The sequence below is a fragment of the Taudactylus pleione genome, unplaced genomic scaffold (genome assembly GCF_031769625.1).
Source record: "Taudactylus pleione unplaced genomic scaffold, aTauple2 ptg000281l, whole genome shotgun sequence".
NCBI lineage: Eukaryota > Metazoa > Chordata > Amphibia > Anura > Myobatrachidae > Taudactylus > Taudactylus pleione.
In genome coordinates this window covers 742,213-758,147 of record NW_028284683.1, presented here as the reverse complement: position 1 = coordinate 758,147, position 15,935 = coordinate 742,213, and the positions used below count along the sequence as shown (strand labels likewise).

The 15,935-nt window shown below is 45.9% G+C and overlaps 1 protein-coding gene across 1 annotated transcript in view; it reads left to right on the top strand.

Annotated features, from left to right (window-relative positions):
• LOC148512575 (protein mono-ADP-ribosyltransferase PARP3-like) overlaps window positions 1-12,392 on the top strand; it is a 28,720-nt gene extending 16,328 nt beyond the window's left edge. The window contains exons 7-11 of the mRNA XM_088482069.1: window positions 579-734; window positions 2,318-2,404; window positions 4,096-4,273; window positions 5,100-5,246; window positions 11,607-12,392. Of these exons, the coding sequence (XP_088338195.1) occupies window positions 579-734; window positions 2,318-2,404; window positions 4,096-4,273; window positions 5,100-5,246; window positions 11,607-11,821 (783 nt within the window). The 3' untranslated portion in view covers window positions 11,822-12,392. The remainder of the gene's footprint in view (window positions 1-578; window positions 735-2,317; window positions 2,405-4,095; window positions 4,274-5,099; window positions 5,247-11,606) is intronic.
• The last annotated feature ends 3,543 nt before the right edge of the window (window positions 12,393-15,935 follow it).

Sequence of the window (15,935 nt, the reverse complement as noted above, 5' to 3'; positions counted from 1 at the left end):
TTTATTCTCTATTTAGTGTTACGTCTATTAACCCTCTATGGCCATAGTAAGGCCCAGATTTATCAACAAGTAACAGTATTGTTATCACTGGTTACTAATCTTACATCGTGCTCCAACCAATCAGCTCCCAACTGTCATGTGTTTGATAAATGACAGGAGCTGATTGGTTGGAGCGCAATATATGATTAGTAACAGGTGATAAGAAGAATATCACTCGTTGATAAATCTGGGCCTAAGTAACGCTGATCTCCGTCCCTTCCATGCTACAATGTTTTTGCCCCTGTCGTACTGTTGGGGAAATGAAACTGCTGTAAGGAAACAATAAGCCGCATGTTAGAGGCAAAGGGCCTGATGGGGGCGCTGTGTCAATGGCGCATGCAAACGGAAGATGGTTTCATACAGCACATGGGAGCTAACATGGGAGCTGCGAAGCTGATGCTGGAAGCAGCTGCATTGAAGGACGCACAGATGCTCACACAGGAAGGTGCTATTATCATAATGACGCAGCCGCCGCCGCCGCACCTGAGTCTAGCGCAGTATGTACATACTGCCCAGTTCTGACTGTGCCCCTCTCTCAGGTCCTGGCAGACATTGAGCTGGCCCAGACTCTGCAGGCAGATAAACTGAAGGAGGAGCAGGAGAAGCTGATCGATGTCCCCCACCCGCTGGACGCAGATTATCAGCTGCTCAAATGTCAGCTCAGCCTTCTGAATCCAAAATCTGAGGAGCGCAAGGTGAGACTGAGTGTGAGTGGGAGGAACTGGGTCCTGATGATGGAAGTGACTGAGAAAACGTTGATTGTATGACGTGATCGCCATATGCAGGTGTCTCACCTGTGCTGAGCCTTCTAGGTTCTGTCATTGTGTACAATGAGTGATACGGCATGGGGGGGGGCTCTCCACAGGAATGATGCCAAATATTACTCATTACACTGATTAATGCAAATTACTTCAATTACTCCTAATACTTGGGGAATGACTTCTGCATGTAATAGGCCGTTGAAAGCTCAGTGACGGTTACTTAGTTACTACCATTTGACTGACTTTCCTCAGCAACGGGGGTTGCAGACGTTGCTTTATCCCCGTATTCAATTAAAAAGTTACGAAAACGAGAGCCGGCGATACAGGATCGGCGAAAAAAAAAAACGGGATTTATCTGGAATAAATTGTAGGACCCCCCCTAAAGCTGTCCAGATATGGGTGATCACTATGGGTACACCCGTTTTAGCCTGCAAAAGAAAGTCAGGGTTAAAATAGCTGCGACAGGTGTTTTTTTCCCAAAATTTAAGAAGTGATGCAGAAGAGCACTTAAGTTATTTTTTTCGTTTTTTTAAGTGGTCCCATCAAATTTGGGGTACATGAAAATGGGTACTAGCATATTCCCTAAAGTGTTTTTTTTTAAATCCAGCAAAAATGCACCTGCCGCTAATAATCTTTTCTAGAAAACACCTGCCGCTAATAATCTATTCTAGAAAACACCTGCCGCTAATAACCTATTCTAGAATACACCTGCCGCTAATAGCCTATTCTAGAATACACCTGCCGCTAATAATCTATTCTAGAATACACCTGCCGCTAATAATCTATTCTAGAAAACACCTGCCGCTAATAATCTATTCTAGAATACACCTGCCACTAATAATCTATTCTAGAATACACCGGCCGCTAATAATCTATTCTAGAATACACCTGCCGCTAATAATCTATTCTAGAAAACACCTGTCACTAATAATCTATTCTAGAATACACCTGCCGCTAATAATCTATTCTAGAAAACACCTGTCACTAATAATCTATTCTAGAAAACACCTGCCGTATACTTGCAGAATAGCCCTGAACCTATTTCCCTATTTTAAACACTTTTTTTCTTTCTTTTTTTTTCACCCCAAATGTTTTAATTATTTTTTTGGGGTGTCCCTATTTTAAAAACAAAACCTTCTTTTGACACAGTTATTTTTTAAATGTTATTCCCAGGGGTGCAGGCTATTTTTTTTTTAAGCCTGCACCCCTAAACCGCAATTCTGTACTTTTTTTCCCATGCACCTGCGAAAAGTCTTTGAAATTGAATACGGGGATAATTGAAATCGGCAAAAATTACATCATCGGCGATAATTTATCGCCGATTCCGAACTTTTCGCTCCAAATTGTATACCCCTGATAGTGTGATAATTTACAGTAAAAAGCAAAAGCAGGTCGGTTTTACCTTTCATATTATTGTCTCTTTAAATCTAGAGGCTAAATCAATGAAAACTTGCAGCTGTTACATTTACCCGGTAGTGTTGCTTTAATACATTCAATGTCTCTTATATATGTCTTAGGTGATTGCCAAGTACGTGAAACAGACAGGATGCAGCGACACTTGTCCTAAAATCCTGAATGTCTGGCGCGTGGAGAGGGAGAATGAGGTCAGTGATGGACAGTTACCTGCAATTTCTCTATCTTTATGTATTTAAGAAGTAGTTTGTGCTTAAAGTGTATGGGGTGTACACACCCACATGACACTGGCCACACCCACATCAATGGTCACACCCACACACAGCACTGGCCACACCCACACAGCACTGGTCACAGCCCCTCCCCTTCTCAGTATAGGCCCTTGAATATTTTCAGCCCCAGGCCCATATGGCCCTTATTCGGCCCTGCGGCCTGGCATCTCTGTGGAGCTCTCAGCAAGTGTCAGTTTGGCGCGTGCACATAAAGCCCCGACCAGATCCGCACATGCTCAGAAGAGCCTGGGCCCCTACAGCGGCCCACCACTTGCAATGGTGGTAGTTCAGCCACTGCGGGGAGCCATTTACTAATAATATAGGAGCAAATGTCCCCAGTGCAATGACGCCAATTAGCTATATCAGGCTGCAGCAAGAACAATGGAGGAAATTACAAGAGTTGCTATGGGTTACTGTACCGTTTTTTTTTTTTTTCATTTCCCGATAAGTCTTACTAGGTTTATCCACTAGGGGGCAGCACAATGCAATAACTCTTTGGTCTGATCATTACATTGTCGGGTGAATGTATGATAACTTTGTGATCATAATTAAAGTAATAATGCCAACATTGTTAAAATGCTTTAACTAACATTACAACCGTGTCGGCATTTTCTTGCTGACATATTGGCGACAAAGTGCATGTATTGCGTTCAGTCATTAGGCTTTGTGGCGCTCACCAGGCCTCCTGTTCCATTGGGCGCTACACTGACTACATCGTGCAGACATGTGACGGGTAATAGAGCTGGGGAATTATTTTCCTGATTAATACTATAAATCTCATTAGATCTAGTAATAGTCCTAAATGCAATGTCTGACGTGGGGAGATTGTAGTTCTCCATCTGCTCACCGGGGGCAGCGATTGACATCAAAGTCATTAATAGCCCCCAGTATGGGGTCAGGACTTGTGTATAACATAACAAGGGGGGGGGTTCTCTTCCCAGGACACAGACCACCACTCCCAGCATAGGGCGACTACATTCATCCAGCTCTACCTAATAACATCCTATTTCGGTCTATGGAAAAGGGGCGGATGTGAGCTGGCGCAGTTGTACCGCGGTCCGGTTCCTGGATTAGTTATAAATGACAGAATATTATACAATTCTCACTGTAGGTCCCCAGCACGTTTGTCGTGCTGTTTCCTATACTAATCCCTGCTGCCATTATAGGCCGGGCTGGTAGAGGTGCCCTCATCATACACTGGTCTGCACCCCTTCCCCCCGTCAGTCAGTGCTGTAGCCTCCGCCATGCCCCTATGCCCTGGTAATACCTCTATAACCCTCATGTACACAGTTATATAAGCAGTAGAGCGATGTAATGCACTATATGTATGTATCATTACTGTATCAGGCTAAAGCTCCTGTTTACCACTAGCTGGCTGCCATGCACTGAATGCCCGCTGTCATCTCCTCCATCGCTGGTTCCGTACCACATTACTCCTGGTCGCTCTTTGTTTTATTTACAATCTGTAACTCCCAGCTACGCGTTTCACCACACAGTGTAATTTCACCCATATGTTCCTCTTCCTCACCCTGATCCATTACCGAGCCACTACCACCTGTGTTTCATCAGCTACAACACATTATACCACCTATATTTGTCTCCCGTCACAGGAAGAGCGGCTCAGCGCCCACAAAGACATTGAGAACCGCCGCTTGCTGTGGCACGGTACCAAGGTGGCGGTGATAGCTGCAATCCTGAAAAGCGGCCTGCGCATTATGCCCCATTCGAAAGGGGATGTGGGTAGAGGGATTTATTTTGCCTCTGAGAACCGTAGATCTGCAGAATACGGTAAGATGGCGCTGACGGGGAAATGAGCGGCAAGGTGGAGCCCTGGGGGTGGCATCATGGTTAGGTCTATAATGGAGTGGGCTGCAGGATCTCTGATGTCACAACCATGTGACCTGGGACAGGAGGGGGAGGAGCAAGGAACATGGGGCCAAAAGTGCCCCCTTTCAAGGCTCGCTTCACTCACCACAGGTTTATATTCCCACTCTATGCCCACGTGGATAGTAACAGTGGTCGCTGACTGGCCCTGCCGTAGCAGTCACATGGTTGTGACGTCAGAGGTCCTTCTGCCAACTTGGATCTTGCATCAACCGTGGGAGGACATTGTGGGTCTGAGACCAATAGTGAGGGGGCAACAGCGGAGGCCTGTACCAAGAGGCTGGCACTTCCATCTATTGCAGAACTACCCTGTCTGCCCTCACAGCTGTGTCCGATGTCCATGGGGCCACGTATGTATTTAATGCACGTGTCCAGGAAAAAAACATTTTTTTTTTAAAGTACAAGCTCCGTCAGATACATTCCCAAGCGGAGTATATCTGACACATAATACAACGTGGATAATGCAATCAGTTAGTTGCTATTGAACCATCCTGTCTGTCCGGAAATCCTGGCCTGCTCATGAGTTGAGTGTCAGTGATTGAGAAGCTTTGGGTATAGCCGCCCAAAACTACACACAGCGAACTGTCTGGAAGGAGGAACAGACAGAGGAGAATCATTTGGCTATTTTTTACTAACCTAGGATTCATTTATTCATCACACCGCCTTATACTTGTGTGCGCTGAGCATATGTACATGGAAATAACCGTGTCCACGTTTTCCGTCCTCCTAGTTGGCTGCACCTCCAAGAAGCTGGGGATCATGTTCCTGAACGAGGTGGCTTTGGGGAACGAGTATCACATCACAGAAGATGACAGCTCCCTGCAAAGTGCCCCCGAGGGTTATGACAGTGTGGTGGCGCGCGGACACACTGAGCCAGGTGAGGGGTTATGGGCCTTTGTGTAGGTGTCGCCCTGTATCACCAGTGTAACACTTTGGAGGCTATATATATAAATAATACCTTTAAGTTCTGCCTCTTTATTTGTGGTGGAAAACTCCTATAGATAAAGAGTCTTGTCACTTACACACATCAATAATTATATTCACACTGGTTGAATTCATGGATTATTTTCCACTTCTTGTCTAATATATAGTAGGTACTGCCTGGTAGGTACTTGTTAGTGGTTGGCAGTTTTTGTTGCTGTGTAGAGATGGGTCAGCAAGTTTAAGAAGCGTGCAATGCATGCTGGGAATGCTGCGGGTTCCTGATCACTGATGCAGGGAGCCGTGTAATAGAATAAAAAATAAGAAGCGTGCAATGCATGCTGGGAATGCTGCGGGTTCCTGATCACTGATGCAGGGGGCTGTGTAATAGAATAAATAATAAGAAGCGTGCAGTGCATGCTGGGAATGCTGGGGGTTCCTGATCACTGATGCAAGGGGCTGTGTAAAAGAATATATAATAAGACGCGTGCAATGCATGCTGGGATAGCTGCGGGTTCCTGATCACTGATGCAGGGGGCTGTGTAATACAATAAATAATAAGAAGCGTGCAGTGCATGCTGGGAATGCTGGGGGTTCCTGATCACTGATGCAAGGGGCTGTGTAATAGAATAAATAATAAGAAGCGTGCAATGCATGCTGGGAATGCTGCGGGTTCCTGATCACTGATGCAGGGGGCTGTGTAATAGAATAAATAATAAGAAGCGTGCAATGCATGCTGGGAATGCTGCGGGTTCCTGATCACTGATGCAGGGGGCTGTGTAATAGAATAAATAATAAGAAGCGTGCAATGCATGCTGGGAATGCTGTGGGTTCCTGATCACTGATGCAGGGGGCTGTGTAATAGACTAAATAATAAGAAGCGTGCAATGCATGCTGGGAATGCTGCGGGTTCCTGATCACTGATGCAGGGGGCTGTGTAATAGAATAAATAATAAGAAGCGTGCAATGCATGCTGGGAATGCTGCGGGTTCCTGATCACTGATGCAGGGGGCTGTGTTTATAGAATAAATAATAAGAAGCGTGCAATGCATGCTGGGAATGCTGCGGGTTCCTGATCACTGATGCAGGGGGCTGTGTAATAGAATAAATAATAAGAAGCGTGCAATGCATGCTGGGAATGCTGCGGGTTCCTGATCACTGATGCAGGGGGCTGTGTAATAGAATAAATAATAAGAAGCGTGCAATGCATGCTGGGAATGCTGCAGGTTCCTGATCACTGATGCAGGGGGCTGTGTAATAGAATAAATAAGAAGCGTGCATTGCATGCTGGGAATGCTGCTGGTTCCTGATCACTGATGCAGGGGGCTGTGTAATAGAATAAATAATAAGAAGCGTGCAATGCATGCTGGGAATACTGCGGGTTCCTGATCACTGATGCAGGGGGCTGTGTAATAGAATAAATAATAAGAAGCGTGCAGTGCATGCTGGGAATGCTGCGGGCTCCTGATCACTGATGCAGGGGGCTGTGTAATAGAATAAATAATAAGAAGCGTGCAATGCATGCTGGGAATGCTGCAGGTTCCTGATCACTGATGCAGGGGGCTGTGTAATAGAATAAATAATAAGCGTGCAATGCATGCTGGGAATGCTGCGGGTTCCTGATCACTGATGCAGGGGGTTGTGTAATAGAATAAATAATAAGAAGCGTGCATTGCATGCTGGGATAGCTGCAGGTTCCTGATCACTGATGCAGGGGGCTGTGTAATAGAATAAATAATAAGAAGCGTGCAGTGCATGCTGGGACTGCTGCGGGTTCCTGATCACTGATGCAGGGGGCTGTGTAAAAGAATATATAATAAGAAGTGTGCAATGCATGCTGGGAATGCTGCGAGTTCCTGATCACTGATGCAGGGGGCTGTGTAATAGAATAAATAATAAGAAGCGTGCATTGCATGCTGGGATAGCTGCAGGTTCCTGATCACTGATGCAGGGGGCTGTGTAATAGAATAAATAATAAGAAGCGTGCAATGCATGCTGGGAATGCTGCGGGTTCCTGATCACTGATGCAGGGGGTTGTGTAATAGAATAAATAATAAGAAGCGTGCAATGCATGCTGGGAATGCTGCGGGTTCCTGATCACTGATGCAGGGGGTTGTGTAATAGAATAAATAATAAGAAGCGTGCAATGCATGCTGGGAATGCTGCGGGCTCCTGATCACTGATGCAGGGGGCTGTGTAATAGAATATATAATAAGACGCGTGCAATGCATGCTGGGTATGCTGCGGGTTCCTGATCACTGATGCAGGGGGCTGTGTAATAGAATAAATAATAAGAAGCGTGCAATGCATGCTGGGAATGCTGCGGGCTCCTGATCACTGATGCAGGGGGCTGTGTAATAGAATATATAATAAGACGCGTGCAATGCATGCTGAGTATGCTGCGGGTTCCTGATCACTGATGCAGGGGGCTGTGTAATAGAATAAATAATAAGAAGCGTGCAATGCATGCTGGGAATGCTGCGGGTTCCTGATCACTGATGCAGGGGGCCGTGTAATAGGATAAATAATAAGCGTGCAATGCATGCTGGGAATGCTGCGGGTTCCTGATCACTGATGCAGGGGGCTGTGTAATAGAATAAATAATAAGAAGTGTGCAATGCATGCTGGGAATGCTGCGGGTTCCTGATCACTGATGCAGGGGGCTGTGTAATAGAATAAATAAGAAGTGTGCAATGCATGCTGGGAATGCTGCGGGTTCCTGATCACTGATGCAGGGGGCTGTGTAATAAAATAAATAATAAGAAGCGTGCAATGCATGCTGGGAATGCTGCGGGTTCCTGATCACTGATGCAGGGGGTTGTGTAATAGAATAAATAATAAGAAGCGTGCAGTGCATGCTGGGAATGCTGCTGGTTCCTGATCACTGATGCAGGGGGCTGTGTAATAGAATAAATAATAAGAAGCGTGCAATGCATGCTGGGAATGCTGCAGGTTCCTGATCACTGATGCAGGGGGCTGTGTAATAGAATAAATAAGAAGCGTGCAATGCATGCTGGGAATGCTGCAGGTTCCTGATCACTGATGCAGGGGGCTGTGTAATAGAATATATAATAAGAAGCGTGCAATGCATGCTGGGAATGCTGCGAGTTCCTGATCACTGATGCAGGGGGTTGTGTAATAGAATAAATAATAAGAAGCGTGCAATGCATGCTGGGAATGCTGCGGGCTCCTGATCACTGATGCAGGGGGCTGTGTAATAGAATATATAATAAGACGCGTGCAATGCATGCTGGGTATGCTGCGGGTTCCTGATCACTGATGCAGGGGGCTGTGTAATAGAATAAATAATAAGAAGCGTGCAATGCATGCTGGGAATGCTGCAGGTTCCTGATCACTGATGCAGGGGGCTGTGTAATAGAATAAATAATAAGAAGTGTGCAATGCATGCTGGGAATGCTGCAGGTTCCTGATCACTGATGCAGGGGGCTGTGTAATAGAATAAATAAGAAGTGTGCAATGCATGCTGGGAATGCTGCGGGTTCCTGATCACTGATGCAGGGGGCTGTGTAATAAAATAAATAATAAGAAGCGTGCAATGCATGCTGGGAATGCTGCGGGTTCCTGATCAATGATGCAGGGAGCTGTGTAATAGAATAAATAATAAGAAGCGTGCATTGCATGCTGGGATAGCTGCGGGTTCCTGATCACTGATGCAGGGGGCTGTGTAATAGAATAAATAATAAGAAGCGTGCAATGCATGCTGGGAATGCTGCGGGTTCCTGATCACTGATGCAGGGGGCTGTGTAATAGGATAAATAATAAGAAGCGTGCAATGCATGCTGGGAATGCTGCGGGCTCCTGATCACTGATGCAGGGGGCTGTGTAATAGGATAAATAATAAGAAGCGTGCAATGCATGCTGGGAATGCTGCGGGCTCCTGATCACTGATGCAGGGGGCTGTGTAATAGAATAAATAATAAGAAGCGTGCAATGCATGCTGGGAATGCTGCGGGCTCCTGATCACTGATGCAGGGGGCTGTGTAATAGAATAAATAATAAGAAGCGTGCAGTGCATGCTGGGAATGCTGCTGGTTCCTGATCACTGATGCAGGGGGCTGTGTAATAGAATAAATAATAAGAAGCGTGCAATGCATGCTGGGAATGCTGCGGGTTCCTGATCACTGATGCAGGGGGCTGTGTAATAGAATAAATAATAAGAAGCGTGCAATGCATGCTGGGAATGCTGCGGGTTCCTGATCACTGATGCAGGGGGCTGTGTAATAGAATAAATAAGAAGTGTGCAATGCATGCTGGGAATGCTGCAGGTTCCTGATCACTGATGCAGGGGGCTGTGTAATAGAATAAATAATAAGAAGCGTGCATTGCATGCTGGGAATGCTGCTGGTTCCTGATCACTGATGCAGGGGGCTGTGTAATAGAATAAATAAGAAGCGTGCAATGCATGCTGGGAATACTGCGGGTTCCTGATCACTGAGGCAGGGGGCTGTGTAATAGAATAAATAATAATAAGCGTGCAGTGCATGCTGGGAATGCTGCGGGCTCCTGATCACTGATGCAGGGGGCTGTGTAATAGAATAAATAATAAGCGTGCAATGCATGCTGGGAATGCTGCAGGTTCCTGATCACTGATGCAGGGGGCTGTGTAATAGAATAAATAATAAGAAGCGTGCAATGCATGCTGGGAATGCTGCAGGTTCCTGATCACTGATGCAGGGGGCTGTGTAATAGAATAAATAATAAGAAGCGTGCAATGCATGCTGGGAATGCTGCGGGTTCCTGATCACTGATGCAGGGGGCTGTGTAATAGAATAAATAATAAGAAGCGTGCAATGCATGCTGGGAATGCTGCGGGTTCCTGATCACTGATGCAGGGGGCTGTGTAATAGAATAAATAATAAGAAGCGTGCAATGCATGCTGGGATAGCTGCGGGTTCCTGATCACTGATGCAGGGGGTTGTGTAATAGAATAAATAATAATTAGCGTGCATTGCATGCTGGGATAGCTGCAGGTTCCTGATCACTGATGCAGGGGGCTGTGTAATAGAATAAATAATAAGAAGCGTGCAGTGCATGCTGGGAATGCTGCGGGTTCCTGATCACTGATGCAGGGGGCTGTGTAATAGAATATATAATAAGACGCGTGCAATGCATGCTGGGTATGCTGCGGGTTCCTGATCACTGATGCAGGGGGCTGTGTAATAGAATAAATAATAAGAAGCGTGCAATGCATGCTGGGAATGCTGCAGGTTCCTGATCACTGATGCAGGGGGCTGTGTAATAGGATAAATAATAAGACGCGTGCAATGCATGCTGGGTATGCTGCGGGTTCCTGATCACTGATGCAGGGGGCTGTGTAATAGAATAAATAATAAGAAGCGTGCAATGCATGCTGGGAATGCTGCGGGTTCCTGATCACTGATGCAGGGGGCTGTGTAATAGAATAAATAATAAGAAGCGTGCAATGCATGCTGGGAATGCTGCGGGTTCCTGATCACTGATGCAGGGGGCTGTGTAATAGAATAAATAAGAAGCGTGCAATGCATGCTGGGAATGCTGCGGGTTCCTGATCACTGATGCAGGGGGCTGTGTAATAGGATAAATAATAAGCGTGCAATGCATGCTGGGAATGCTGCTGGTTCCTGATCACTGATGCAGGGGGCTGTGTAATAGAATAAATAATAAGACGCGTGCAATGCATGCTGGGAATGCTGCGGGTTCCTGATCACTGATGCAGGGGGGTTATGTAATAGAATAAATAATAAGAAGCATGCAATGCATGCTGGGAATGCTGCGGGTTCCTGATCACTGATGCATGGGGCTGTGTAATAGAATAAATAATAAGAAGTGTGCAATGCATGATGGGAATGCTGCTGGTTCCTGATCACTGATGCAGGGGGCTGTGTAATAGAATAAATAAGAAGCGTGCAATGCATGCTGGGAATGCTGCGGGTTCCTGATCACTGATGCAGGGGGCTGTGTAATAGAATAAATAATAAGAAGCGTGCAATGCATGCTGGGAATGCTGCGGGTTCCTGATCACTGATGCAGGGGGCTGTGTAATAGAATAATAAGAAGCGTGCAATGCATGCTGGGAATGCTGCGGGTTCCTGATCACTGATGCAGGGGGCTGTGTAATAGGATAAATAATAAGAAGCGTGCAATGCATGCTGGGAATGCTGCGGGTTCCTGATCACAGATGCAGGGGGCTGTGTAATAGAATAAATAATAAGAAGCGTGCAATGCATGCTGGGATGATTTCGCCGATCATGTTTGCTACAATGTGACAGGTATGAATGATACGTAATGTGCAGTAATGGTCGTTCCTCATTCACAGACCCCGCCCTGGACTATGAGCTGGTCCTGGATGACAGGAAGATAATTGTGCCGCAAGGAAAACCGGTGAAGATCTCCAAATTCAACAATTCCAAATTCTCCCAGAGCGAGTACCTGATTTACCGGGAGAGCCAATCGCGCCTGCGCTATCTGTTGTTAATAAAGGAAGCTTGCCAACGTTCTTGCTGCCCCCTCCGGAAGTCAGCAGCCAAGTAGGCATAGCAGGGGGGCGTAGCCGGACGTATTACCTGGCATTTGCTGGCGGTGCGGGGGTGGCATGATCGCGTAATTTTGGCCCCACTACACAATGCCGTTATTACCGGCATTTTGAAGCAGGGGGCGGGGTGATGATGACACGATTCACGCTGAATCGTGTCATCGGCCAAAAACGCTGCCAGGGTTTGTGTTGTAACGCGAGGGGGATCAGAGGGTCAGTGGCCACCTGGAGGCTTGTCTGCCTTTCACAACCACTGCACTGTGGCCATCTGGATAAAGACATGCAGTGACTGACCCATGGATGCAGGTACTCAGGGTCCCTCCTCATCAAGGGTATATACTGCTGTCCTTAACGCGTTTCGCGCATAACAAGCTCTTCTGAAGAAGGATCCTTCTGCCCGTTGGTTAGTCACTGCATGACTTTATCTGGATGGTCAGCAGTGCAAACACAACGCCTAATACCATCTTCATTCCGGTACGCAGGGCCCACGGGCCCCCTCTATTTTAGAGATTGATTTAATTTGTGTTGATGGCCACATAGAGCCTAATCTCATGACTGTTTTATTATATTGTTGAGCGAATAAATTTACTTTTTTTATTGGCAATATTATACTATTGTTCATTTCTCTCTTTACATATTGAAAATTGCCTGTCATACTGTGCAATGAGGGACCGGGAATGAAGTAACTGAATCTTCCTTTATCTTATGGTGATGGCGCCACCTAGTGGTCACACACATTTTGTATTTTGTCACGACTTTACTCCAGACAGCATCCTGAGTATGCTCCGATCGGCCATACAGGTTACAGGGTGCCTAGCAGTAAAGGCTAAATTGCAGTACATGTCTGTACAGCAGGAGATGGGGCTGCACAGTGCTAGCAGTGAATGGTAAGTTACAGTACACTAATCATACACAATACATTACATGACTGTACAGCAGGAGATGAGGCTGCACAGTGCTAGCAGAAAATGCTAAGTTACAGTACACTAATCATACACAATACATTACATGACTGTACAGCAGGAGATGAGACTGCACAGTGCTAGCAGTGAATGGTAAGTTACAGTACACTAATCATACACAATACATTACATGACTGTACAGCAGGAGATGGGGCTGCACAGTGCTAGCAGTGAATGGTAAGTTACAGTACACTAATCATACACAATACATTACATGTCTGTACAGGAGGAGATGAGGCTGCACAGTGCTAGCAGTGAATGCTAAGTTACAGTACACTTATCATACACAATACATTACATGTCTGTACAGCAGGAGATGGGGCTGCACAGTGCTAGCAGTGAATGCTAAGTTACAGTACACTAATCATACACAATACATTACATGACTGTGCAGCAGGAGATGTGGCTGCACAGTGCTAGCAGTGAATGCTAAGTTACAGTACACTAATCATACACAATACATTACATGTCTGTACAGGAGGAGATGGGGCTGCACAGTGCTAGCAGTGAATGGTAAGTTACAGTACACTAATCATACACAATACATTACATGACTGTACAGCAGGAGATGGGGCTGCACAGTGCTAGCAGTGAATGGTAAGTTACAGTACACTAATCATACACAATACATTACATGACTGTACAGCAGGAGATGGGGCTGCACAGTGCTAGCAGTGAATGGTAAGTTACAATACACTAATCATACACAATACATTACATGTCTGTACAGCAGGAGATGGGGCTGCACAGTGCTAGCAGTGAATGGTAAGTTACAGTACACTAATCATACACAATACATTACATGTCTGTACAGCAGGAGATGGGGCTGCACAGTGCTAGCAGTGAATGGTAAGTTACAGTACACTAATCATACACAATACATTACATGACTGTACAGCAGGAGATGGGGCTGCACAGTGCTAGCAGTGAATGGTAAGTTACAATACACTAATCATACACAATACATTACATGACTGTACAGCAGGAGATGAGGCTGCACAGTGCTAGCAGTGAATGGTAAGTTACAGTACACTAATCATACACAATACATTACATGACTGTACAGCAGGAGATGGGGCTGCACAGTGCTAGCAGTGAATGCTAAGTTACAGTACACTAATCATACACAATACATTACATGACTGTACAGCAGGAGATGGGGCTGCACAGTGCTAGCAGTGAATGCTAAGTTACAGTACACTAATCATACACAATACATTACATGACTGTACAGCAGGAGATGGGGCTGCACAGTGCTAGCAGTGAATGCTAAGTTACAGTACACTAATCATACACAATACATTACATGACTGTACAGCAGGAGATGGGGCTGCACAGTGCTAGCAGTGAATGCTAAGTTACAGTACACTTATCATACACAATACATTACATGACTGTACAGGAGGAGATGGGGCTGCACAGTGCTAGCAGTGAATGCTAAGTTACAATACACTAATCATACACAATACATTACATGTCTGTACAGCAGGAGATGGGGCTGCACAGTGCTAGCAGTGAATGCTAAGTTACAGTACACTAATCATACACAATACATTACATGACTGTACAGCAGGAGATGAGGCTGCACAGTGCTAGCAGTGAATGCTAAGTTACAGTACACTAATCATACACAATACATTACATGTCTGTACAGCAGGAGATGAGGCTGCACAGTGCTAGCAGTGAATGCTAAGTTACAGTACACTTATCATACACAATACATTACATGACTGTACAGGAGGAGATGGGGCTGCACAGTGCTAGCAGTGAATGCTAAGTTACAATACACTAATCATACACAATACATTACATGTCTGTACAGCAGGAGATGGGGCTGCACAGTGCTAGCAGTGAATGCTAAGTTACAGTACACTAATCATACACAATACATTACATGACTGTACAGCAGGAGATGAGGCTGCACAGTGCTAGCAGTGAATGCTAAGTTACAGTACACTAATCATACACAATACATTACATGTCTGTACAGCAGGAGATGAGGCTGCACAGTGCTAGCAGTGAATGGTAAGTTACAGTACACTAATCATACACAATACATTACATGTCTGTAGTGCAGGAGATGGGGCTGCACAGTGCTAGCAGTGAATGGTAAGTTACAGCCTGGATCTGGCATCTGCTGTAGCTGGCTTATTATTGGGCGCTCTCTCTGTTAATCACAGCCGGGACTGGCAGTTCCAGGGCTGTGGAGCTCATTCAGAGCCGCTCGTAAGCGGCCGTTCGTTCGTTCTGAGCGATGTTCGCACATCTGCGCATGCGTATGGGTTGTAATGCGCATGCGCCAACAAGTCAGTGCGGTCGGAAATCGTGCGCTCGCAAAATAGCGAATGCCTGCTAATTTGAGTGACAGTGTGCGGCGTTTGTGGGTGGTAACAGGTGAAGGTGCTTGAAAACGGGGAGTGGAGATCAGAACGCAGGCGTGCCAAAACGGGCGTTTTAAGGGTGTGCATAATTAACAAAGAAGCGTCACTGACCACGTCACTTGGTTATTTTTTAGTCTTAACTGCTCGCATGATTGCGGTAGGAAAATCCAATCACAAGAATAGCGAGCAGTTCATATGCCGTTCAATGTACTCGATTAATCTAATAAATAGCGGACATGACGTATGGTGCGAGCGGCCAGGGGACGTTTTTTTCAAAATAACGACCGCATGTTTTGTTCGCTCGTTCAACAGACCGCAAAGAGCGAACGGTCAATTTAAATAGCCAGCCCCTTTTTCTGAACGAGCGAGCGCAAATAGCGTCCGGCTCTGAATCAGGCCCTGTGTGTGATTAGCAGATAGCAATTCCCATGGGAAGCCACTGTCAGAGTGAAGCCAGTGCATGGACTCGCTGCTTTTGGCGGCACTGTCCCACCATTCCACCCGTGGGCTGACCAGTTTTAGGTCAACCTTTTGTACCCGTAGACCTTCTTACATGTCGACCATTAGTATGTTGACCTATTGACTGTCTTACATCTGGCGTCTATGTAGACACTGACAAACTTTTTCCGGTCTCCTCCTATACCTCAGCCCATAGTGTAGTCTTTGCAGAATATTTTATATGTTATGCTGCATCAGACTGTATAAATAGGGCTCTATACTCACTGCTCATTGTATCCGTCCCTCAGACTCAGTAATGCCGATAGGTATAT